We start from the raw sequence: 23,902 nt of genomic DNA, 5'->3' as shown, positions 1-23,902 counted from the left end.
TGGAGTGTTCTCGGAGTTCCGAGAATATTTCTCGGAGTTCCGAGAATTCTCGGAGTTCCGAGAAAAAATCTCGGAGTTCCGAGAAGCCACACAGAAATTGAAAAAAGTCTACTGGACCATTTCTCGGAGTTCCGAGAATAATTCTCGGAGTTCCAAGAAAAACTCTCGGAGTTCCGAGAAGCCTATGCAGAGCAGATTTTCAATTCTGTTTTTGGGCTTCCAGTTCTCAACCAAGATGGGATTGCTATGAGGGTTCCAAGGTGTTGGAACTCCACAAGTACAATCACTTGTTTATTTAGGGTGTGTGAGATTACTTTAATTATGCCTCTAAAAACCTAATCTAGGTTTGGATCAATTACATTTAAGAAATGGTCTTCAATATTAATTTCTTCATGTCTTCAAGTCTTCATGACTTCTTGCTTGATGACTTTGGCCTTCCAATTAGTGGTCCAATGTGGGCTTCTTGGCCTTCAATCCAAGCATCATTGATCTTACTTTATCAAGATCTACAACTTAGACAAACAAACACATTAGTGATAAATGATCACTTGTGTATTGGAATCATCAAAACAAGATGGGAATGCCAAGGTAAAAACCATTGGGCTTACAGTTACCCCTCACTTCAAACTGTTGGAACTTAGGAGGTTGGTATCCAGCGGGCATGCTTAACTCCTCGATGCGTTGGGTGTACGGCTTGGTGTAAACCAGTGAAGATTGAGGAGCTCCTCCATACTGGGCACGGATGGTGTCTGCTATCATGTTCTGAAGTTGCTGAACCGACAGCGAGGCCACTGAGGCCTGTGGAACATTTAGTGTAGGAGTGTTCATGGCAGGATAGCGTGCGCTTGCCTGCTGTTGTTGTCGTCTGGTGCTAAAAGCCTCCACTTGCGGGGTGAATCCCGGCGCGTGGGATGGGTCTACGCTTGATTCTTGGTGATGGCTCGACTCGAGCCTGTTCATGAGTCTGGTGATTTGAAGGTCTTTTTTCTCTACCGCCTTGTTGAGTCGTTCGAGTTGCTCTGCCATGCGGATGACTTGCTCCTCGAAGGGTGGTGGCGTCAACCATCATCGCGTGTCGGACAGAGATGGGAGAGCTTCCTCGAGATGAGGAGAACACAGATGTAGATCCGGTCCTCGACCCGGCACTTGACCCCGAACTTGTGGAGGAACCAGAGAGATCGAACTTAGTCCTCGGACTAGACACAACTCTCGCCACCGGTCGCCCTTTCACGTAGTCAACAGGCTCCATGAGTTGGGAGAGTCCCGCCATCGTCTTCGCACGTGTTATGGGGCTAAGGGGAGTATTGGTGGAGGAAGATGGGCTGGACGCGTTAATCTTCCTGCCCCCGGTGGTAGAAGCTGGTGTAGAAGCGTCTCCATTTTTTCCGGCCATTTGAGTGTCTTTGAGAGTAGTTGAAAGTTAGTTTGATCGAAAGATGAGAGGAGAAAGCCGTCCCACCGGCAAATTTCGCGTGAATTCACTTACACGAAAATTCAAGGACAAATTACAAAGAAATATTGTAATTAAAAGAAAATGGTACAACTTTCTACAATCCTCTGATTAACTATCAAAGTCTTGAATACAAAGTTGAATTTGGTGAAGACGAGGGCTTTCACAGCGTAATTCTCATTCTTCAGTGTTTGAAGATTTGTGGCTTCACTCTGGGCTTCGCGCTTTATCGGTTGTGAAGATGTTTTGAATTACTCCAATGAAGGGCCTTTGTTTGGTGGCTTGATCTTCGCGGAGAATTTCTTCAAGTACTTGATTGCTTAGTTGGGCGGAGAGTTTTTCTTCTCTTGATTTGTTTTCTCTTGGATCCTCTTGACTTGTTTTTTTTCTTCCTTTGCTTTTCTTTTTGTTGCTTTCTTTCCTTGCTTGCCTTTTTTTGCTATCCTTTGAGAAAGAGAGGAAAAATCATTATATACTACACCCACATGCAATAACTACCCACAACCACTTAAGTAGTGGTGTAAGTGGTTGTGGGACCCACTATCTCTTTGTTTTGATTTTGGTAGTGGTGAGTTGTACTTGAAATGGTGGCCTTTGGGCTTGCCACTTAGTGGGCCTCCCATTTGGGCTCAAGTGGGACCATTTATGTGTAAAACCTCTTTTTATGGGTCGGGCCCACCTAGGGATTTGAAGGGGCAACTTTATAATTTAAAATAGACACATTTTTTTTAATGTCCACAACTCCTCCCTCTGTTTCTTTCCAAAAAAGAAAAAGACTCATCCTTCCTCTCATCACAACATGCTATTTTACTATTATTACTAGGGAAAAAAGGCTTTGAGGAGGGACATCCATTTTGGAAATAAAAATGATGGTTACAGTGAAAAAACTCGCCTAAGGTTGTGAGAGACCAACATTGACCAAAGTCTCACCGTCAACCACTATGGCATCGGGTGTGGTTGAAGTATAAATGATCAAATAACACAACTATAACAGATTAGGGGCCGTTTGGATATGTGGATTTTAGAATCTTGGATGTCCTCAAAATCTTGGATGGGAGACAAAGAGGGAAGAAGGTGACTGTCAGCCGTTTTATGATTTCTTGCCCTTCTTTCCGTCGAGATCATCCGGTGTTTCCAAGTTTCAGAAATCTCAAGATGGGGAGAGATTTCTAAAACCTGGATTTCTTACTTAAAATCTAGGATAATGGATTGTAAAATCCATTATTTTACACCGCTTTCAGACTAAAACTTGGATTCTAAAATCCATGTATCCAAACAGCCCCTTAAGCTTCTGGAATAATTGATTGCTTCACATGGTATAGAGTGATTGCCTTACAACAGGTCCTGGGTTCAAAACCCAACAACTCCCTGATATTAAAATCCACTTAGGCCAATCCAAAAAAGAGGGGCCACACATGAGGAGAGTTTTGAACTATAAAAGATTAGATAACACCAACTCTAACAGCCTAAGCTTTTGAAGGAATGGGTTGTTACACATGATGATAGTCCGATTGGCTAGTCGTGGTCTGACAACCACAAGATCTATCCAACACACTTCGTTATATACATTGAATAGGTTTTCCAATGACCAACGACATAGGCTGTTTGGTAACATCAGACATTGGGAAACAATAACTATTCTTTTTAAAATTTCCCCCTGAAATGAGGTATTCTGTGAATATAATGGGAGCCCGAAAATTTTTCCTCTTGTCCATGTTTGGCAACCATGAAATTCTTTTTCAAGGAATATAAGCTTACCAAGAGTTGAGGGTAGAAAGAGTGGGGAAAGAATTGAGAGGGTATGTAAGCCCAATGGTTTCCACCTTGGCATTCCCATCTTATTTTGATGATTCCAATACACAAGTGATTTAAGATCACTAATGTGTTTGAATGTCTAAGTTGTAGATCATAATGGTGTCAAGACAAGATTGCTTGGATTGAGGCCAAGAAGTTCTTATTGGACCACATTATGAAGGCCGAAGATATCTGAGATCCAAGACAATTGAAGACTTGGAGAATCTATTGAAGATCGAAGTCTAATAGAATGTATAAGATCCAATCTTAGTATTAGATTTTAAGAGGCATAAATTAAGTTAATCTCACACACCCTAAATGTCTAAGAGATTGACTTTGTGGTGTTCTAACACTTTGGAACCCTCATAACAATCCCAACTTGGTGTAAAGATGGAAGCCCAAAAACAAGAAGTGAAAATCTGCTTGACATATGCTTCTCGGAGCTCCGAGAGAATTCTCGGAGCTCGGAGCTCCGAGAAATGGTCCAGTAGCTTTTTCCAACTTCTGTTTGTATTCCTGGAACTCCGAGAATTTTTCTCGGAACTCCGAGAACACTATAACGGTAAGAAAAATAGCCGTTGGTAATTTTCCCAGAATTACCACTATGCCCCTCAAACGGTCATATTTGGTTTTTCTATATATATGGACTTTCCAAACTTCCAAAATATCAATCCTAACACTCTTAAACTCTACTTGAATATCCTAAGAGTGAATCAAAGCTTATTTATGCCTCTCATCCTCTAAGATTAGGATTTGGATCATAGGCTCAATTTGTACATCTTATTCAAAGTTGTAAACCCTTGTGAGGGATTTTTAGTTCTTTCTTTCTTATTCTAAGATTGTATTTGGGCGAGTGTGAAGGGACGCAGAGCCATCCCTAGAGGGCTAGTGCGAAGGGGATGCGGAGCCATCCCAACAGCGAGTGCGAGGAGACGCGGAGCTTTCTCCGGTTCGTGGCAAGTCTTGCGAGGCGGAGCCGAACCAAATTGTAATTGGGTTGATTCCTCGCCATTAAAGGAATCCTTAGTGAAGCCATCAACGCGTTTGGTTGGTGGAGTGGAGTAGGCCTCGCGTTTTGAGGACCGAACCACTTTAAATCTCGGGTGCACTCTCTCTTATCTTTTGCTCTACATTTGCATTGCACTTAGGATTTAACTTGTGTGCTTAATATTCATTCCTTGATCCCTTAATCTACAAAATTAGGTTAGAGGTTTTCAAAAGATTAAAACTTGTTAGGAACCTAAATTTTTATCTCCTCATTTGTTGCCATATCGGGACCACCCTTGGATTTTCACTTGGTATCAGAGCCTTGGCTCTTAAAAGATTTTCTTTTCTAAAAATCTTTGGAAAATTTTTATTTTTAACAAGGGAAAGATCATAAGATCTTTGGCAACTTTATAATTGTGAAATGACGGATAAAAATGGAACCGGACTTCCGAAAGGCCATTCCACAATTAGACCTCCTTTCTTTGATGGGTCCAACTATGGACATTGGAAGACAAGGATGCGCATCTATCTTCTTTCGATAGATGTAGAACTTTGGCACATTGTTGAAAATGGATACATTTTGCCTTCCAAACCATTTGAAGAATGGAGTGTCGTAGAGAAAAGGCACGAAAATTTAAATTACAAAGCTATAAATTCTTTGTTTTGCACCTTATCTACGGAGGAGTTTAATCGAGTTGCTCTTTTTTATTCCGCCAAGGTTATTTGGGATACACTTGCCGTTACCCATGAGGAAATATCACAAGTTAAGGATTCCAAAATAAACTTGTTAAAGAGCAAATATGAAATGTTTAGAATGGGTCAAAATGAAAGTATTTCCGATATGTATACCCGATTCTCTAAAATTTCTAATGAATTAGCTAATCTTGGTAAATCTTATCCTACTGATGAGCTTGTGAGTAAGTTGCTTAGGTCACTTCCTCCTTATTGTGACCCAAAAGTCACCGCCATCCAAGAATCAAAAGATCTCAAGACGCTATCTATGGAGGAGGTTGTAGGATCTCTAATCACTCGTGAGATGCTCCTCACTAGCCGTCAAGAAGAAAAGAAGCCGAAAGAGAAAGAAAGAGAAAGCCGATCTCTAGCTCTAAAAGCCTCCAAGACGGACTCATCATCAAGTGATGCGGATAGCGATGAGGAAGAAGCTTTAAAGAAATTTAAAAGCTTATGGAGAAAGCAACACAAAAAGGATAAAAAGAAGAAGAAAGAAGAAAGTAAAGTAGAAGGAGAAATTGTGTGCTATAATTGTAAGAAGGCTGGACACATAAAACCGGAGTGTCCACTTCTCAAGTCATCTTCCTCAAGATACAAGGGAAAGAAGGATTGGAAGAAACACAAGGCTCTTGCAGCCGGTTGGGATGGGGAAAGCACGTCGGGCAAGAGTTCGAGCGAAGGGGAAGATAAAAAAGAGGATCTTTGCCTCATGGCACTCTCCCATGATGTTGAGGTAAATTCTAACCCCTCTTGCTATTCATCAAGTAGTGATAGTGAAAACATATCTTATGATGAATTATGCTCAACCTTGCATTCTCAAATTTCTAAAAATAAGGTTCTTAAACTATTTCAAAATTAGAAAATGAACTTGATTTTTTGAAAAATGAGTCATCATCTTCCATATCCAAATCTCAAGTAGAACTTGAAAATGTTAAACTTGAGATTAAAACCCTTAAGGGTTGTTTGAATGAGAAAACTTGCCAAATTGTCAAACTTCAAGATATGGCAAGCTCTTCCAAAACTTATGAAGATGCCAATAATGATTTTCTAAATCAAATAACCCATCTTTATAATGAAAATAAAAGGTTAAGATTATGTCTCCATGATTTTTTAAATGGTGATAAAATTATAGACATAATCTTGAAGAAGACTAGTCAAAGACCTAATCATGCACATTATGATAGGACTAGTTTATCTAACTCTCATGTTAGATGCCATTATTGTGGAATTAATGGTCATTTCCAATTACAATGTGCATCTAAGATTAGGGATTATGGTGGAACCAAGAAATCTTGGGTTCCCAAAGCCCCCATATGATTCTCTTCATATGTTCTTAGATTAGGGGCTTATGCTTAAAATTGAATATCTTTTTATGGTTAATTAAATATTCCCTCTTATGTTGAATAAAAATTCTAAATAGGGGGAGTTCTATGTTTGTCTTTTTCCTTGAAAAGGGGGGAGCTTAAATTTGTAAATTTTATTCCTTTGTTTTTCTTCTACCCCATCTTTTTGATAGATGCCAAAGGGGGAGAGAAATCTAGGTTAAGGAAATATATGCATGCTTTTAATGGAAAATCTCTTGTGCTTGTCATCATCAAAAAGGGGGAGATTGTAAGTCCAATGGTTTCCACCTTGGCATTCCCATCTTATTTTGATGATTTCAATACACAAGTGATTTAAGATCACTAATGTGTTTGAATGTCTAAGTTGTAGATCATAATGGTGTCAACACAAGATCGCTTGAATTGAGGCCAAGAAGCTCTCATTGGACCACATTATGAAGGCCGAAGACATCTGAGATCCAAGACAATTGAAGACTTGGAGAATCTATTGAAGATCGAAGTCTAATAGAATGTATAAGATCCAATCTTAGTATTAGATTTTAAGAGGCATAAATTAAGTTAATCCCACACACCCTAAATGTCTAAGAGATTGACTTTGTGGTGTTCCAACACTTTGGAACCCTCATAACAATCCCAACTTGGTGTAAAGATGGAAGCAAAAAAACAAGAAGTGAAAATCTGCTTGACATAGGCTTCTCGGAACTCCGAGAGATTCCACGGAGCTCCGACAAATGGTCCGGTAGCTTTTTTCCAACTTCTGTTTGTATTCCCGGAACTCCGAGAATTTCTCGGAACTCCAAGAATTTCTCGGAACTCCGAGAAATATTCTCGGAACTCCGAGAACACTATAACGGTAAGACAAAATAGGCGTTGGTAATTTTCCCAGAATTACCACTATGCCCCTCAAACAGTCATATTTGGTTTTCTATATATATGGACTTTCCAAACTTCCAAAATATCAATCCTAACACTCTTAAACTCTACTTGAATATCCCAAGAGTGAATCAAAGCTTCTCATCCTCTAAGATTAGGATTTGGATCATAGGCTCAATTTGTACATCTTATTCAAAGTTGTAAACTCTTGTGAGGGATTTTTTTAGTTCTTTCTTTCTTATTCTAAGATTGTATTTGGGGGAGTGCGAAGGGAAGCAGAGCCATCCCTAGAGGACTAGTGCGAAGGGGACGCGGAGCCATTCCAAGAGCGAGTGCAAGGAGACGCGGAGCTTTTTCCGGTTTGTGGCAAGTCTTGCGAGGCGGAGCCGAACCAAATTGTAATTGGGTTGATTCTTCGCCATTAAAGGAATCCTTAGTGAAGCCATCAACGGATTTGGTTGGTGGAGTGGAGTAGGCCTCGCGTTTTGAGGACCGAACCACTTTAAATCTCGGGTGCACTCTCTCTTATCTTTTGCTCTACATTTGCATTGCACTTAGGATTTAACTTGTGTGCTTAATATTAATTCCTTGATCCCTTAATCTATAAAATTAGGTTAGAGGTTTTCAAAAGATTAAAACTTGTTAGGAACCTAAATTGTTATCTCCTCATTTGTTGCCATATCGGGACCACCCTTGGATTTTCAGGGTATGAATTCTCTCCCTTTGGCACCGTTGATAAACTAATATTCCATGGAAAAAACTTTCATGGCTGCCAAACATGGCCTGAAATGTGTGTAAAATTTGTTCTACACCAGTTATAAGTAGAAAGAAAAAGAGCCATAGAGGTCCATCTCTTATACTTCACTGTCCATGTGGCCCGCATACACACATTAATATAGGTTTGGACCATCCATTTACATGGAAACGGTAATGTCCCTGCACAATATATGTGGCCTGCCTACACACATTAATATAGGTTTGGACCATCCATTTACAAGGAAACGGTAATGTCCCTGCACAATATCAAATTAGGGGTGCAAGTCGGGTCGGGTTGGATCGGGTTGAGGTCAACCCTAACCCAACCCGAGAAAGCATTCCGTCAACCAAGGCTTCAAATTTCGTTTCGGAAAGCAGAATTTTTTGGCTGAAATTTCAAAATTTCGGGTGAAATCTACGAAATAAAATAAAATAATATTGGGATTATTTCATAGAAAATTCTGCCGAAATTAAAAAACGGGAAAAATCTAATTTATTGGGTGAAATTCCTTAAAATTTGGCCAAAATTTCAGGGGAAACGGTCAAAATTTTTATACTGTTTCGAGTATACCCTACTTTGCTTTGGGTCTGAAATTTTGGATTTGGATCGAAATTTAAAACCTTGCGGTCAACCCTAACCCGACCCAACCCAAGCCTCGGGTTGAGGATGGTCAAACCTAACCCAACCCGCCACAAAATCGGGTCGGGTTGAGTTGGGTTGGCTTCATCTAGGGCCAAACAGAAAAACAAGAGAAAAAAAAAACATAACCCTAAGAAAATCATGATATACCTAAAGGACGGAGGTCGGGTTCGGTTCGGGTTGCCGAGGCCTCAACCCTAACCCAACCCAAAATTAAATCGGGTTGGCTTTTCCCAACCCTAACCCAACCCGAGCCAAACTCAGGTTGAACCCAAGGGGTCTGGATTGAGCCCGACCCAAGTTGAACCCCTAAGAAATATACAAATCCACACAAAGATTAACATTCAATAACCGCATGTCGGTTGCAGGTTTGTTATTGCGCCATGCACAATATTCAAGAGAAAATTATTTAAGTAAGGTGGGAGAGAGTTAAAGAGAGCTAGAGAGTCCTTGTAAACTCTTACTCTAGCTAAACTATCTGCCACCTGATTAGCGGAACACCCCTTTTATACTATTTCTTTTTATCTATTTATCTTTAAGGCGGCTACTTTTCACCCTTTCCAGAGAGAGAGAGAGAGAGAGAGAGAGAGAGAGAGAAGAGGGATTCTTCCTTCCTATCCATCTCCTTGATTTCTCCTTTAATTTGGGATTTCTTTAGATCTAAATTACTAAAATGTTTGTTGCTCATGGCACCAGACTGAAACTTCTGAAACTTCTAAGTGGTGGTAGCAGATGCTCACCTGATTCTGCTATAGTATTGAAACAGGTGGCAATAGATGTGGTCATTGTATGTAATCTTAGCAAGCATTAGCAATTATGATTTAGGAGACCATGGGCATTTTATTGTTCCAAAAGCTTTCTACCGCAACCCACCTCATCTGCTGTTTAGTTGCAAATCTCTACTTGACATTTATATGATTTCTTCATGCTTCATCATGATTGCTACCTAATTTTCTCGTTTTGTAACAATAAGAATGATATTTTATTCACTAGAGAAAACCCCAAGACTATGATAAAGCAACACTAACACACTACATCAAACCAGAAAATGGAAGCATAAAAACCATCAAAACAAGCAAAATATCAGTCATATATACTTGGAAACACCTCTTCTATGGAAAGCTTCATCTTGCACGGTCCCTGGCTCAATTTTTCTGACCAATATCAGATTTGGTGGGATCGCCATCACCACCTAATTGGTGGCAAAGTTCTCTCTGAAATTTTGGAGACCTATGAGGGCCCAACCTTCGATATCTACAAAAATAATTTCTGAACACCCTCCAACACCAGCTGAGCATGGGTCCTTCCCAACTTTAACATAGTTGATAGGGTCTCTTTTTATATCTTGGCTACAATTATATGGTCTTTTGCTTACCTAATTATTTATTTTCTTCCCTCTTGTCATTATTTGAAACTTTGCATGGCTTTTGACATAATGTTTTCCATGACAGCTGAATTATGTGATTCAATCTGGAAATCGCTAGACTTAGGTGCTATCTGTTAATTGTGGATCTTTTCTAGATACTGTTAGCCAATGAAGATTTTGACGAAACGCTGAATCTTGTGGATCAACCAAGCAGTGAAGGCATTCAGCCTGATGCACTCTTGTTCAATTCCATTCTTCAAGAAGCATATCAGAAGGTAATTTCTTGTTACTTTACCAAATTTTATTACTGTTTTGAACAGTAGTCTCACAGCCACTGCCCTAACATGATTGTTTCAGGGCCGGATTGACATAATAGAGCTTATAATTGAGCGAATGCACGAAGAGAAAATCCAACCCGATCCAACAACCTGTTTTTATACTTTTTCTGCGTATGTTGACCATGGGTTTCTCAACACAGCCATGGAGGCATGGCAAGTGTTGAGCATGCGAATGATTTCGGAAGACAGTAGCATTCTTCAAGAAAAGAGAGGAGACTTTGAGGACCTCATCCTTGATGAGGACCCACAAGCTGAGTCACAAATAATCAAGATTTTTAAGGATTCTAGTGAGCATCTTGCTGCTGCTCTATTAAATTTGAGGTGGTGTGCAATTACTGGGTTCTCAATTTCATGGTTACCAGATGAAAGGATGTGGGCCAGAAGGCTTTCTTCTAGCTGTGGTTCGAGAAGAGCAACTAGCTGAAAAGTTCCATTGTGGAAAATCTTTCTGACAGATTGGCCTCTACGCCTTATTTAGGCGAGGAGCCCAACCTATACCTCAACATTGAGAACCTATACCTCTCTTCTACCCTGCGGCAATTGCACCAAGCATGTGAAGGAGGAGCAGAGTTTCTTCAAAAATTTTGTGTCATCAAAGCTCTAGATGCTGCTCCCATGGTGCCTATTTCTTAGTGTTGTGGGCTGGAAGTTGAGTTGTCTGTCCTGTGTGGTTTGACACATAGTGCGCTGGTTGTAGGTTATTGTTAGGCCCGAAATCGGTTAACAGATGTGACAGTGACGTAAGAGCCGAGCTGGAGGGCCCGAGGAGCTGAAGTGAAGGAAATAGAGTCCGGATGAACTGTGTTCTGCACAGAAACAAACGATGTCAGAATGACAGACCCGGAGTGTACTCCGGACAGGCCCTTCGACACTCAAGTCAGTATGAGCCGGAGTGAAGAGGGAGTTTTAAGAGTGGTGGGTGAGAATTCAATACCCTTATTTATGAGCTTTGGAAGCCCTTTTATAGAGAAAATTTGGGGTAGTTGGGGAGTTAATGCTCCAAGACAGGTGTCGACCAGCTATAGGTTCAGGCTCACCTACTCTGTGGTAATTACCAAACTACCCCTGCTGACGCGGGGTCTGCGGTGGGCCCCCCTAGAGACACGTGTCGACAGCTAATAGGCTGGTCTGTGGTGGGCCCTCCTCTAGCCACGTGTCGGCAGCTAACAGGCTGCTGTATTTTTACACCCCATCAGTTGCCCCCCAGTTCTCCAAGTTATTATGGTGACTTGGGGAAATGTGGTAGAGTACATCTCTGATTGATGGTGGTCGAGGTTCGGCCTGTGAGGCAGTCCGGAATTTGGAGCAGTCCGGAGCTTGGAGCAGTCCGGAATTAGGAGCAGTCTGGAAATTAGAGCAGTCCAAAAATTGGAGCAGTCCGGAGCTTGGAGCAGTCTGGAAATTGGAGCAGTCCGGAGCTTATCAGTCCGGATTTTGAAGTAGTTCGGAGACTGGAGCAGTCCGGAGCTTGGAGCAGTCCGGAATTAGGAGCAGTCTGGAAATTAGAGCAGTCCGGAAATTGGAGCAGTCCGGAAATTGGAACACTCCGGAGCTTATCAGTCTGGATTTTGAAGCAGTTCGGAGACTGGAGCAGTCCGGATTTTGGAGCAGTCCGGAGCTTATCAGTCCGGAGCTTATCAGTCCGGATTTTGAAGCAGTTCGGAGACTGGAGCAGTCCGGAGCTTAGAGCAGTCCGGAATTAGGAGCAGTCCGGATTTTATCAGTCCGGATTTTTGGAGCAGTCCGGAGTTTATCAGTCCGGATTTCCCCAGTACGGCTTGGGCAGGACTGTGTTTTCGACGTCTTAACGAGACGCGTCATATCCAGTCCGGCTTGGGCCGGACTGTTTTTTATCGTTTTGCGAGACGCGTCATATCCAGTCCGGCTTGGGCCGGACTGTTTTTTGTCGTTTTGCGAGATGCGTCATATCCAGTCCGGCTTGGGCCGGACTCTTTTTTGTCGTTTTGCGAGACGCGTCATATCCAGTCCGGCTTGGGCCGGACTCTTTCTTGTCGTTTTGTGAGACGCGTCATATCCAGTCCGGCTTGGGCCAGACTGTTTTTTGTCGTTTAGCTATCCTGTCCGGCTTGGGCCGGACACTTTTTTGTCGTTTTGCAAGACGCGTCATATCCAGTCCGGCTTGGGCCGGACTGTTTTTTGTCGTTTTGCGAGACGCGTCATATCCAGTCCGGCTTGGGCCGGACTCTTTTTTGTCGTTTTGCGAGACGCGTCATATCCAGCCGGACTGTTTTTTGTCGTTTTGCGAGACGCGTCATATCCAGTCCGGCTTGGGCCGGACTGTTTTTGTCGTTTAGCTATCCAGTCCGGCTTGGGCCAGACTGATGCACGAACACTTGACGGATGACCTTAATTCCTTGGAGATACGCGCGTCTTCACTTGCGCCTTCGCCTTGATGCGTGTGTCCATTATTTATGATAAGACACGTGGCACCAGTAAGACGCCCTCGAAGTGTGTGCCCTTCATTAAATGCACACCGCCTCAGGTAAAACTTATAAAAGGAGGTTTTTACCTTCTCATTTTTTTACTTTTACTTCTCCTTCTCCTCCTCTTCTTTTCTCTGCCAGTTCGGCGAAGGCCAGTTCGGCTCGTGTAGTTTTGCAGTTGTGAACGGCCGCGGATTCGGAAGCTTCCAGTTTGGTACCTTGAGTAGACCGGTAATTTTCTTCAGCGCGCTTCATTCGTTTCTTTTCCTGCTTTCATGTCTAGTAGCTCTAGTTCTGAGTCCGGTTCGGGTGGGTCGTCTTCTAGTAGTTCAGGGTCTAGAGCGTCGATTAGAACCGAGGACAGGCCTACCTGGTCACCAGCCCCGAAAATAGCAAATCCCGATGTCAATGTGGATGTCATATGGAGTGATGAGGAAGTGGAGGACGAAGTGATTTTGGACTTGAACGCCATTCCGCTTCTGACAGATAGTTACGTCCCACTAGAGGGGAGTGTTGGTAGTGACGCCGGCGAGGCGTCCACAACGTTAATCCCTGGCCGGGCCGTTGAGGTCGTGGCGAGGGCCGGGATGGATGCCAATCCCAAATACAACATACAGGCTCTCAACGAGGAGAATCACCTGGATGAGTCCATGTTGGTGATGATTAGGGATAAATACTGTATTCCATCTAGGTTTGGGCTGAGGGAGGCGACGGAGGGAGATAGGGCTTGTAACGAGAGTTCTGATGTTTGCATATATGATGAGTCGTTGAGAGCCGGACTCAGATTTCCTATGCACCCATTCTTCGCCTCGGTGCTTCAGTACTACGGGCTGGCTCCGGCTCAAGTAGCGCCTAACTCATGGAGGCTACTGATAGGGTTCGTATACCTCATTCAGGGTCGGCTTCAGAGGAACTTGTCCGTGCCCTTGTTCCGCGCGTGTGCGCAATTGAAGAGGCACAAGGGTGGGGGTTGGATTTACATTAGCCAGCGCCCGGAGGTAAAAATGATTACTGGCATCCATTCCTCTATACACTTGTGGAGAAACAGGTTCTTTTATGTCGAGGACAGGGAGTCCAGCGAGCCCTGGCCGGTCCCTTTGAAATGGGGAACCCCGGATGCAGTCGCGATGAGTCGCAAGCCGCTCCTTGAGGGCGAGGATGCGAGGACGCTTGCCTTGCTTCGCGAGGTGCTGGATCACGAGGGACCTATCGATTGTTCGAACTTCCAAGGGGAAGAGGTTCTGGTGGGGTTGGGCCTTAGTACCGCGACCCGGGCACGTACGTGGCTAGTCTTGTTTAAAACTTATCTCTCCTCTTTTTCCTTGCTTTTGACTGGTTTTGTTTGTGTCTATCTTTCAGAGATGCAGCAGCAGTCGCTAGTTGATAAAATGAGGAAGGGGGCCTTTGGGACGGTCCGTCAGGGTCAGAAAAAAAAGGCCTCGGAGACAGCGAGTCCGGCCCCCACCCAGGACGCGCCGCTGCCACCCAAAGCCAAGAGTTCGGTGAAATTGGTGAGTTTCTCGGGCCGGGGTGCAGGGTCCTCGAAGACGGTGGGAACACCTGCTGGTACCCTTCCTCCCCCGGCGAGGTCCGGAGATAATGTTTTTCGGCCCAATTGGGCCGTTCAGAAAAACGACACCGGCCTCGGTGAGAGCCGGGTAGCTGTTGAGATCCAGAGCAAGTGTATTCTCAACAAAGACAAGGAACAAGTTCTCCACGAGCCGCCAGCTACGGCCGAAGAGGCCGTATTTTCTTCCCTTTATCAGGTAAGATGGCCAACGAGTACGCTCACTCTCTGTCCGTCTTTCACTTCGTCTACCTGTATTAACATTTGCTCATGTGTATCTTGTAGATTGGAGTGTACTTCAATGATCTTCAGGGGAAGAGTAAGAAGTTCTCTACAACAATCACGAAGTCGGAAGCGGAGAATGGGAAGTTGATCCGGGAGGCAAAGGAGCTGCAGAAAATCATTGACACGTCGGTCGAGGAGAACAAGTGGCTGAAAGAAGATTTTGCCGCTCAGCTGGCCGCGCAGAAGGAGAAAGCGACGGAAGCCCTCAACTCTCAGAGGGAAAGAGCCCTAACGAGGCAGGCGACGGTCGTTCAAGAAAAGGAGGACGAACTCCTTCTCCTATCCAGTGAGGCCTATAAGATAGGGTTTTTTGACTGCCTGGGGCAGGTCAAGGATTCCGACCCAGGCGTTGATTTGTCCAAGATGGTTCTACCTGACCCACCGACAATTACTGATGATGAGCTGGCCACAGCGGACGTACCCTTGGCCCCAGGGGTAGATCCAGCGCCGGATGGCGGCAACGAGGCGTTTTGAGCTCTTCTTCTCCCCTTTCTTGGTGATTTCTTGATTCCTTTTTGTAATGGCCCCGTGGAGGCCCAACTTTTTGTAACGGTCCTCTGAGGCCCCCAACATATGAAATGGAAAGCAAACTTTTATTGTCTACCTTTTCTCTGCTTTTGTCTCTAGTTTATACTTGTTTGGCCATGTACCGTGTAGCTATTGCTCTAGGCAGGCGTCATGGGCTTAGGTTAATCCCAATGGGCGTGGTTTCTCAGGAACTTGGTTTTTGCATCTGGGCTGGTTCCGGACCAGGAGTGGGCTCCCGGTCTTTGCGGAGACGAGCCGTGGCGAACCAAGCGTCGAGTACCCTAGTTTTAGTGAACTGGGTCTCCGAAGAGCTCTGGTTTTTGCATCCGGGCTGGTTCCGGCCAGGAGTGGGCTCCCGGTCTTTGCGGAGACGAGCCGTGGCGAACCAAGCGTCGAGTACCCTAGTTTTAGTGAACTGGGTTTCCAATTTAATGAGTACCCAAGTTTTAGCGAACTGGGTTTCCGAAGAGCTTTGATTTTTGCATCCGGGCTGGTTCCGGCCAGGAGTGGGCTCCTGGTCTTTGCGGAGACGAGCCGTGGCGAACCAAGCGTCGAGTACCCTAGTTTTAGTGAACTGGGTTTCCAAGGGGTTTTGGTTTTTGCATCTGGGCTGGTTCCGGACCAGGAGTGGGCTCCCAGTCTTTGCGGAGACGAGCCGTGGCGAACCAAGCGTCGAGTACCCTAGTTTTAGTGAACTGGGTTTCCAAGGGGCTTTGGTTTTTGCGTCCGGACTGGTTCCGGACCAGAAGTGAGATCCCAGTCTTTGCGGAGACGAGCCGTGGCGAACCAAGCGTCGAGTACCCTAGTTTTAGTGAACTGGGTTTCCAAGGGGCTTTGGTTTTTGCGTCCGGGCTGATTCCGGACCAGGAGTGGGCTCCCAGTCTTTGCGGAGACGAGCCGTGGCGAACCAAGCGTCGAGTACCCTAGTTTTAGTGAACTGGGTTTCCAAGGGGCTTTGGTTTTTGCGTCCGGGCTGGTTCCGGACCAGGAGTGGGCTCCCAGTCTTTGCGGAGACGAGCCGTGGCGAACCAAGCGTCGAGTACCCTAGTTTTAGTGAACTGGGTTTCCGAATGGACGAATACGAAGAGATTTGTAAAAAAGCTTCTTTCATTCATATTCAGAATATATTTACAAAGTCATTTTTGCACCGGTTAGCTCGCTACTGATGGTATTTGCGAAGGTTCTTTGAGTTCCAGGCGTGGGGTAGCGGCTGTTCCTCGAGTGTTTCTAGCCTATAACTTCCCGGACGAACCACCTCTTTTACTTGGTATGGCCCCTCCCAGGTTGGGGAAAGTTTTCCGACCTTCTTGGGTTGGGAGATGACAGCTTTCCTTAAGACCAGATCTCCAACTCGAAACTCTCTGGGATGAATCTTGGAGTCATGATAGCGAGATACTTTCTGCTTGTAGGCGGCGACTCTTATTCGGGATCCTTCTCTGGCCTCCTCCAATAAGTCGAGATTCGCGCGGAGCCCGTCACCGTTGAGCTGTTCGTTGAAGCTGGTGATCCTGGCGGACGGGGTGCCTACATCGACAGGTATTACCGCCTCTGTTCCAAAGGACAGGTTGAATGGTGACTCACCCGTTGGTGTGCGTGGGGTGGTGCGATACGCCCATAGGACATGATAGAGCTCGTCTGCCCATCGGCCAGCTTTTTTGTCCAGTCTTTTCTTTATACCCTGCAGTCGGATTCGGTTTGTGACTTCTGTCTGCCCGTTGGTCTGTGGGTGCGCTACTGAGGTGAACCTCTGCTCAATTTTCAGGTCGGAGCAGAACTTCCGAAAGTTTCGGCAGTCGAACTGTTTGCCATTATCTGTTATCAAGGCGCGAGGGATCCCGAATCTGCAGACCACTGATTTCCAAAAGAAGTTCTACACATTCTGCTCGGTGATCTGGGCTAGAGGTTCAGCCTCCACCCATTTGGTAAAATAATCGATGGCCACCACTACGAAGGTGCGCCTTCCGGAGGCCGGTGGAAAGGGGCCCAAGATATCCATCCCCCAAATCGCGAAGGGTAGCGGGCTGATGATTGGAGCCATAGATACAGCGGGCTGATGAATGGTGAGGGAGAACTTTTGGCATTTCTCACACCTCTTGACCAGGGTCAGTGCGTCTTGTCTTAATGTCGGCCAGTACAGACCTCTCAGCAGAACTTTGATCGCCAGGGCCTTGCCCCCTAGATGCTCTCCGCAGATACCTTCGTGTGTCTCTTGCAGGGCGTACGCAGCGTCGCTGGGCCGGAGACACTTTAAGTAAGGGAGGGTGTAGGATCTTTTGAACAAGTTCTCGCCATTGAGTGAAAAACGGGATGCTCTTTGGATCACCTTGCGCGCTTCTCTCTTGGCCTCGGGTAGTCTCCCACTACGCAGGTAGTCGACGATCTCGTCCATCCAGCAGGACTCGTGTTCCACCTGCATTATCTCAGCAGCCTTTCTTTCGATGCTGGATGTCTGTAAGAACTCCATGCATATATTCCCGAGAGTCGTGTATCCGGACGCGGCCAGCTTAGACAACACATCTGCTTTTGTATTTTCTGTTCTGGGGATTCTGACGACCTCAAAACTTTTGAACTTGGAGGATAGCTGTCGGACCTGGGAGAGGTATTTAATCATACGCTCGTCGCGGGCTTCGTATATCCCTCGGATCTGGTTGGCGACCAACTGGGAGTCACAGTAGGCTCTCAATCTCTGGGCGCCAGTCTGAACTGCAAGATTCATTCCGGCGAGGAGTGCTTCATACTCAGCCTCATTGTTAGATGCGCGGAATCCGAACCTCAAGGCGTAGTCTAGGGCGAAACTGTCCGGCCTGGTTAAAACCAGACCGGCTCCGCAGCCAACTTTGTTCGAAGATCCGTCCACATGCACCTCCCAGAGTGGTTCGGCGGTTGAAGGACCCTGTTCAGCTGGTGGTACGGGGATGATTCCTGTTCCGGCTCCATCTTCTGCTGGCTCCCCAGCTGCGATTGCACTTTTCGCTGCTGAGGCTTGGGCGGCTTCTGGTTCGGTGATCTGCTCGGGGATGGAGCATTCAGCTACAAAATCTGTCAATACTTGAGCCTTGATCGCGAGCCTGGGCATGTACCGGATGTCAAATTCACTCAATTCCACGGCCCATTTAACGAGTCGTCCCGAGGTGTCCGGCTTATGGAGAACTTGTCTGAGCGGCTGGTCAGTTAGGACCTTTATCGTGTGAGCTTGAAAATACGGTCTCAACTTCCTGGCTGCCATCACCAGCGCGTAAGCCAATTTCTCGACCCGCTGGTACCTTATTTCAGCGTCGTGCAGGACTTTACTAACGTAGTAGACCGGTTTTGTTGGCTGTGCTCTTCACGAACTAGGACTGCTGCCAGAGCCAGGGGGCTTATAGATAGATACAAGAGTAGCTCCTCACCAGGCTCCGGTTTGGTCAATAGCGGTGGAGAGGACAAATATTGTTTTAACTCCTCGAAGGCGGCCTGGCATTCCTCTGTCTAGGGCGCGGTCTTGAGTCCTTTGACTGCGTTGAAGAAAGGGAGACACCTCTCTGCAGATTTTGAGACGAAGCGCCCCAGCGCGGCTATCATCCCTGCCAGTCGCTGCACTTCTCTGATGGTTTTCGGCGGATTGAGCTCCACCACGGCCTTGATTTTTTCCGAATTGGCCTCTATGCCTCTTTGGCTAACCATAAACCCTAAGAATTTTCCCGAGCTGACGCCGAAGGTGCACTTGGTGGGATTGAGCTTCATCTTATTTTCTCTCAGGACTTGAAATGTCTCTTCCAGATCAGAGACATGATCTTGCGCGCTTCGGCTTTTGACCAGCATGTCGTCAACATAGACTTCCATGTTACGGCCGATCTGATTCCGGAAGAGCTTGTTTACGAGCCTTTGATACGTGGCCCCGGCGTTTTTCAGACCGAAGGGCATGACGCGGTAGCAGTAGGTCCCCTGGTCCGTTACAAAGGAGGTCTTCGGGATATCTGACTCATACATTCTGATCTGATTATATCCGGAGAAGGCGTCCATGAAGCTCAATAACTCGTGACCTGCAGTGACGTCGATGAGTTGATCGATCTTTGGAAGCGGGTAAGTGTCCTTGGGACAGGCTTTATTCAGATCAGTGAAGTCAACGCAGGTTCTCCATTTCCCATTTGCCTTTTTTACCAGGACTACGTTTGCCAACCAGTCCGGGTACTGAATTTCCCGAATGAAGTCAGCCCTTAGGAGCCTCTCCACTTCTTCTCTGATCGCCTGCCGCCTTTCGAGGGCGAAGTGTCTCCTCTTCTGCTTCACCGGCCTGCAGGTCGGGTCGACACCTAGTCTGTGCGAACTAACCTCCGGGTTGATGCCGGGCATGTCCGTGGGGGTCCATACAAAGACATCCGCGTTATCCTGAAGGAATTGGGTGAGGCTGTGCCGAGTGTCGTTGTCTAGGGAGGAGCCGATCTGAACGACCTTCTCATCATCGTTCTCGCACAGGGGGACGGAAATAAGGTCTTCGGCGGGCTGAGTTCCCTGAGCTTCATCCCTCAGGTCCAGTAGCTCGATCTGGAACGACTCTGTTGGATTTTTGCCCTTGAGTGCCATTGCATAGCACTCCCTAGATTGCGGCTGGTCTCCCCTTACTTCTCCGACGCCGTTTGGCGTAATAAATTTCATCTTCTGGTGATAAGCAGACGCGACGGCGCGGATCAGGTTCTGCCCAGGCCGTCCTAAAATAGCGTTATAGACCGAAGTGGCCCTCACTACTAGGAAGTTGACCATGGCGAAAGCCTGGCAGGGTGGATCCCCGACGAGGACAGGAAGTTCGATTTGTCCCTCCACCTTGACGACCTCTCCAGAGAAGCCGAAAATATCTGAATTCGCCGGCCTTAAGCGGTCGTCACCTATCATCATCCTTTCGAAGGCGTGATAGTATATGATGTCGGTTGAGCTCCCATTGTCTACCAGGACTTTCTTCAGCTCCCAGTTTGCGACGAGCATGGTGAGGACCAGGGCGTCGTCATGTGGTAATATGAGGTTGTCAAGGTCCGCATCCGAGAAGGAGATCTCATTCTCCGTCTTCGCCTTCTTGCTGCATGCGTGCACGGCATTGACTTGGCATGTGTAAGCTTTCCGAGCAGCGGATGAGGTGCCTCCAGTTGCCGGACCGCCCATGATTGTGCCAATGACTCCCCTTGGTTGGGAGCGGTGTGCCTCTGGTGGTGGACTAGGTGGCGGAGGAGATTGTCTTCGGGCTGGGGGCGGTTGAGACCGCCGAGGGCTCCGGCCCTGGGGACCTTTCTCCTTGGGGTGACCTCTGCCGGTGTCACTTCGGACATATTTTTTCAAGTAGCCCCTGCTGATCAACTGCTCGATCTCCTCCTTCAGCTGCCAGCAGTCGTCTGTATCGTGGTCGTGGTCCCTGTGGAACCGGCAATACTTCGACTTGTCTCTCCTGTTGCCCTTGGATATCATTGGGGCTGGCCACTTTATGAACTCTTCTCCGCTGATGGCAGCCAGTATATGTCTTCGGGAGGTGTTGAGAGGGGTGAAGTTTTCCTCCCTTCTTTGGGGGGACTTGTCTCTTCTGACAACCTTGTCATCCCTGCGCTGCTTAGCATGATACTTGTCTTGGTTCTTATCATCAGAGGTTCTCCTCCGACTCGAGTCCAGAGCAGCCAGTGTCTCTTCCACTGATATGTACTCCTCTGCCCCGGCCATTAGGTCTGCTAGGGAGTGAGGATTCCGGCGGGCCACTGCTCGGCGGAAATCATTTGATCTAGCACCTGCGAGAAGCGCGTTCGTAGTGGCCGAGGGGTCTAGATTTGGCACTTGGAGTGCCTCCCTGTTGAAGCGGCTGACGAAGGCTTTGAGAGGTTCATTATCCTCCTGCCGCAAGGCCATCAAGGATGCTGTGGTTTTCCTTGGCCTGCGGCTGCTCATGAAGTGGCGAACTAGATCTTCCCCGAAGTCGTCGAAGTTGCTGATGGAGTTCGGTCTGATCCTTGAGTACCAGTCCCTTGCCGCACCGGTCAGGGTCGTCGGGAATGCTCGGCAGAGGAAGCCGTCCGACGCACCGTGGAGGAGCATAATTGTCCTGAACGTCTCCAGGTGGTCCACGGGGTCAATGGTCCCATCGTACTGCGGGACATTTGGCATTTTAAATCCTCTGGGTGCTGGGGCACCCATCACGTCGTCGGTGAACGGTGTTCTGCTTGAGAACGCCCTAGACATAGGCCGGCTTTGATCCTTAGCCAGCTCTTCAATTCTGTGGTCCATCTCTTCTATTCTCCGCAGCATCGGGTCAGCTCTACGGTCTGGTGACCTGTTTCTCTCCACAGATTGGCTCGCCGCAGAGCCGGAGTGGCTCTCCGGACTCCTACGACGGGACCGGGATTTTGCCTGTGGTGCGCGTTCTTCATGAGCTCGGCGCCTTTGCGCAGAGCGAGACCGCGACCTCCGACGGCGGTGCGGCTCTGTCTGTGCATGCCTGGCTGTGGGGTGACGGACTTGCCCGGGGGAATGGTGAGTTCAGTCCTCACCATGGCGCGACGACTCTCCCCTGTGGATATCTGACCTTTCTTGGACAGGTCGTGGAGCTTCCGGAGGAGGTTGGGGAGGCGCCTGGAGTAGCTGCTGGTACTGACCAACGAGAGTTGTCATTTGCTGAAAGAGAGCTTGGACTTGCTCTGGAGTGGGCATGAGGTTCAGGTGTTCCGAACGAGGTTGGCTCTGTTCGGCCGTAGCAGAAGCTGCCACCACCAGCGAGGCGATTCGCTCACTCCGGGTCCTGCGGGGCAGGACGGCTCGGGCAGTCTGCGCGGTTGGCACCCGCGCACTCCTGCGCCCTGTCATTTTTGTTTATAGGGGATCTGAATAGCTTTTAGTTCCAGGTCCCACGGATGGCGCCAATCTGTTAGGCCCGAAATCGGTTAACAAATGTGACAGTGACGTAAGAGCCGAGCTGGAGGGCCCGAGGAGCTGAAGTGAAGGAAATAGAGTCCGGATGAACTGTGTTCTGCACAGAAGCAAACGAGGTCAGAATGACCGACCCGGAGTGTACTCCGGACAGGCCCTTCGACACTCAAGTCAGTATGAGCCGGAGTGAAGAGGGATTTTTAAGAGTGGTGGGTGAGAATTCAATACCCTTATTTATGAGCTTTGGAAGCCCTTTTATAGAGAAAATTTGGGGTAGTTGGGGAGTTAATGCTCCAAGACAGGTGTCGACCAGCTATAGGTTCAGGCTCACCTACTTTGTGGTAATTACCAAACTACCCCTGCTGACGCGGGGTCTGCGGTGGCCCCCCTAGAGACACGTGTCGGCAGCTAATAGGCTGGTCTGCGGTGGGCTCTCCTCTAGCCACGTGTAGGCAGCTAACAGGCTGCTGTATTTTTACACCCCATCAGTTATTATGACTAGCATCTACATCCTTCTGTAAAGTAGTTAACATTATTACACAGGGAATTCTCAAGTTGTGAAGAACTACAAATTGAGAACACCCCTCCCAGAGCTAAAGGAGACATTCAAAGCACAATTTTTGTATTGCTCAAAGTGTTGTACAATATCAGATTTTGCAAACGGCATCAGATAAAGTTAGCTGTAGAGCAAGTCGGAATAAGCTGGTCAAGGTGGTTGCTGCTCTGGATTCTGCTATATGAGTTGAATTACATGACCTGGTTTAGCAGGTGTTTGTGGGCATGGTTTTGGTGAAAAATATGCACCAGGGTGCAAAATCTTCATCAAAGTTGGGTTGTTATTTGATGCATGTACATAATTTTCCAAGGAAAATGTTGGTAGGCATAACTGCATAAGTGATGGCTACTTTGCTCGTGAGGAAACATTTATCTGCTATTGCTATGGATGGCTCATATACCGAAATCTATCTTCTAAGCCATTCAGAGAGAGGATCCCACTTTGGATGTCCCATAACTCAAAATATCACCCTGGTTAAACAATCCAAAGAGTCCGATTAATGCAATTTTTTTTAATGCTGAATACCATTGATTTGTGGGCCCTTGATTAGGCAGTTAAGATTATTGTAAAGCATGATTTTTTGCGCCATGGAGATCCAAGGTCAGCCCAACAATCCAGATCAATTGAAGGTAGGTCCCAGCCTATGCAATGCAGGTGCACCTCATTGTATTACAATTAGGACGCATTTCACTAGAAGTACATGGTTTTTTGTATTGCAATTAGGCAGTTAAGATCATTGTAAAGCATGATTTTTTGCGCCATGGAGATCCAAGGTCAGCCCAACAATCCAGATCAATCGAAGGTAGGTCCCAGCCTATGCAATGCAGGTGCGCCTCATTGTTTTACAATTAGGACTCACTTCACTAGAACATTGCTCTCATAAATTTTGTGTTATGTTGTAAAAAGTAACTTAAAACAACTTTTACATCCATTTTTTACGCTCTAGTAAATTTTGTTTTATGTTGTAAAAAGGAGCATAAAATAAATTTTACATCCATTTTTTTCGTCGAAAGAAACGGAGTGAAAGGCATTTTCTTCAGTCCTTCTCGCAACGCTGCAATTTTTTCCGTTGCGGACAATGGAAATGGAGAATGGTGTTCCACAAAACTGACACGTTCAACAACAGCTTATCCAAGGATTTCTAACTCTGAGGATAAAAGCCCATTTGGGGATAAGATCATTTGACAGGAAAGGTCATTGGGGTATGGTCTGTTTATAGCATGAATAGTATAGATCATCAAAACAGCGATCTGACCTATCCTGGAATAACACGACCAAACATTATATATTTCATCCTAACCCTATTGACTATCCAAACCATGAGGAATGCTACAGTCTAGAAAGGAGTAGTGGGTCTCACATTTTAT

At 46.4% G+C, this 23,902-nt stretch overlaps 1 protein-coding gene across 1 annotated transcript; it reads right to left on the bottom strand.

Annotated features, from left to right (window-relative positions):
• Positions 1-16,262: 16,262 nt before the first annotated feature.
• Positions 16,263-19,666, bottom strand: LOC143869895 (uncharacterized). The gene is made up of 3 exons (XM_077376453.1): positions 19,415-19,666; positions 17,300-18,419; positions 16,263-16,954 (listed from the first exon to the last, which is right to left on the bottom strand). Exons 1-3 carry the CDS (start codon positions 19,664-19,666, stop codon positions 16,263-16,265), a joined length of 2,064 nt encoding a protein of 687 aa, XP_077232568.1.
• Positions 19,667-23,902: the final 4,236 nt, after the last annotated feature.

Source organism: Tasmannia lanceolata, unplaced genomic scaffold, assembly GCF_043159265.1.
Source record: "Tasmannia lanceolata isolate RefF3 unplaced genomic scaffold, GAP_Taslan_0.1 ptg000003l, whole genome shotgun sequence".
Lineage (NCBI taxonomy): Eukaryota > Viridiplantae > Streptophyta > Magnoliopsida > Canellales > Winteraceae > Tasmannia > Tasmannia lanceolata.
This window is presented reverse-complemented; position numbering and strand designations above follow the sequence as displayed.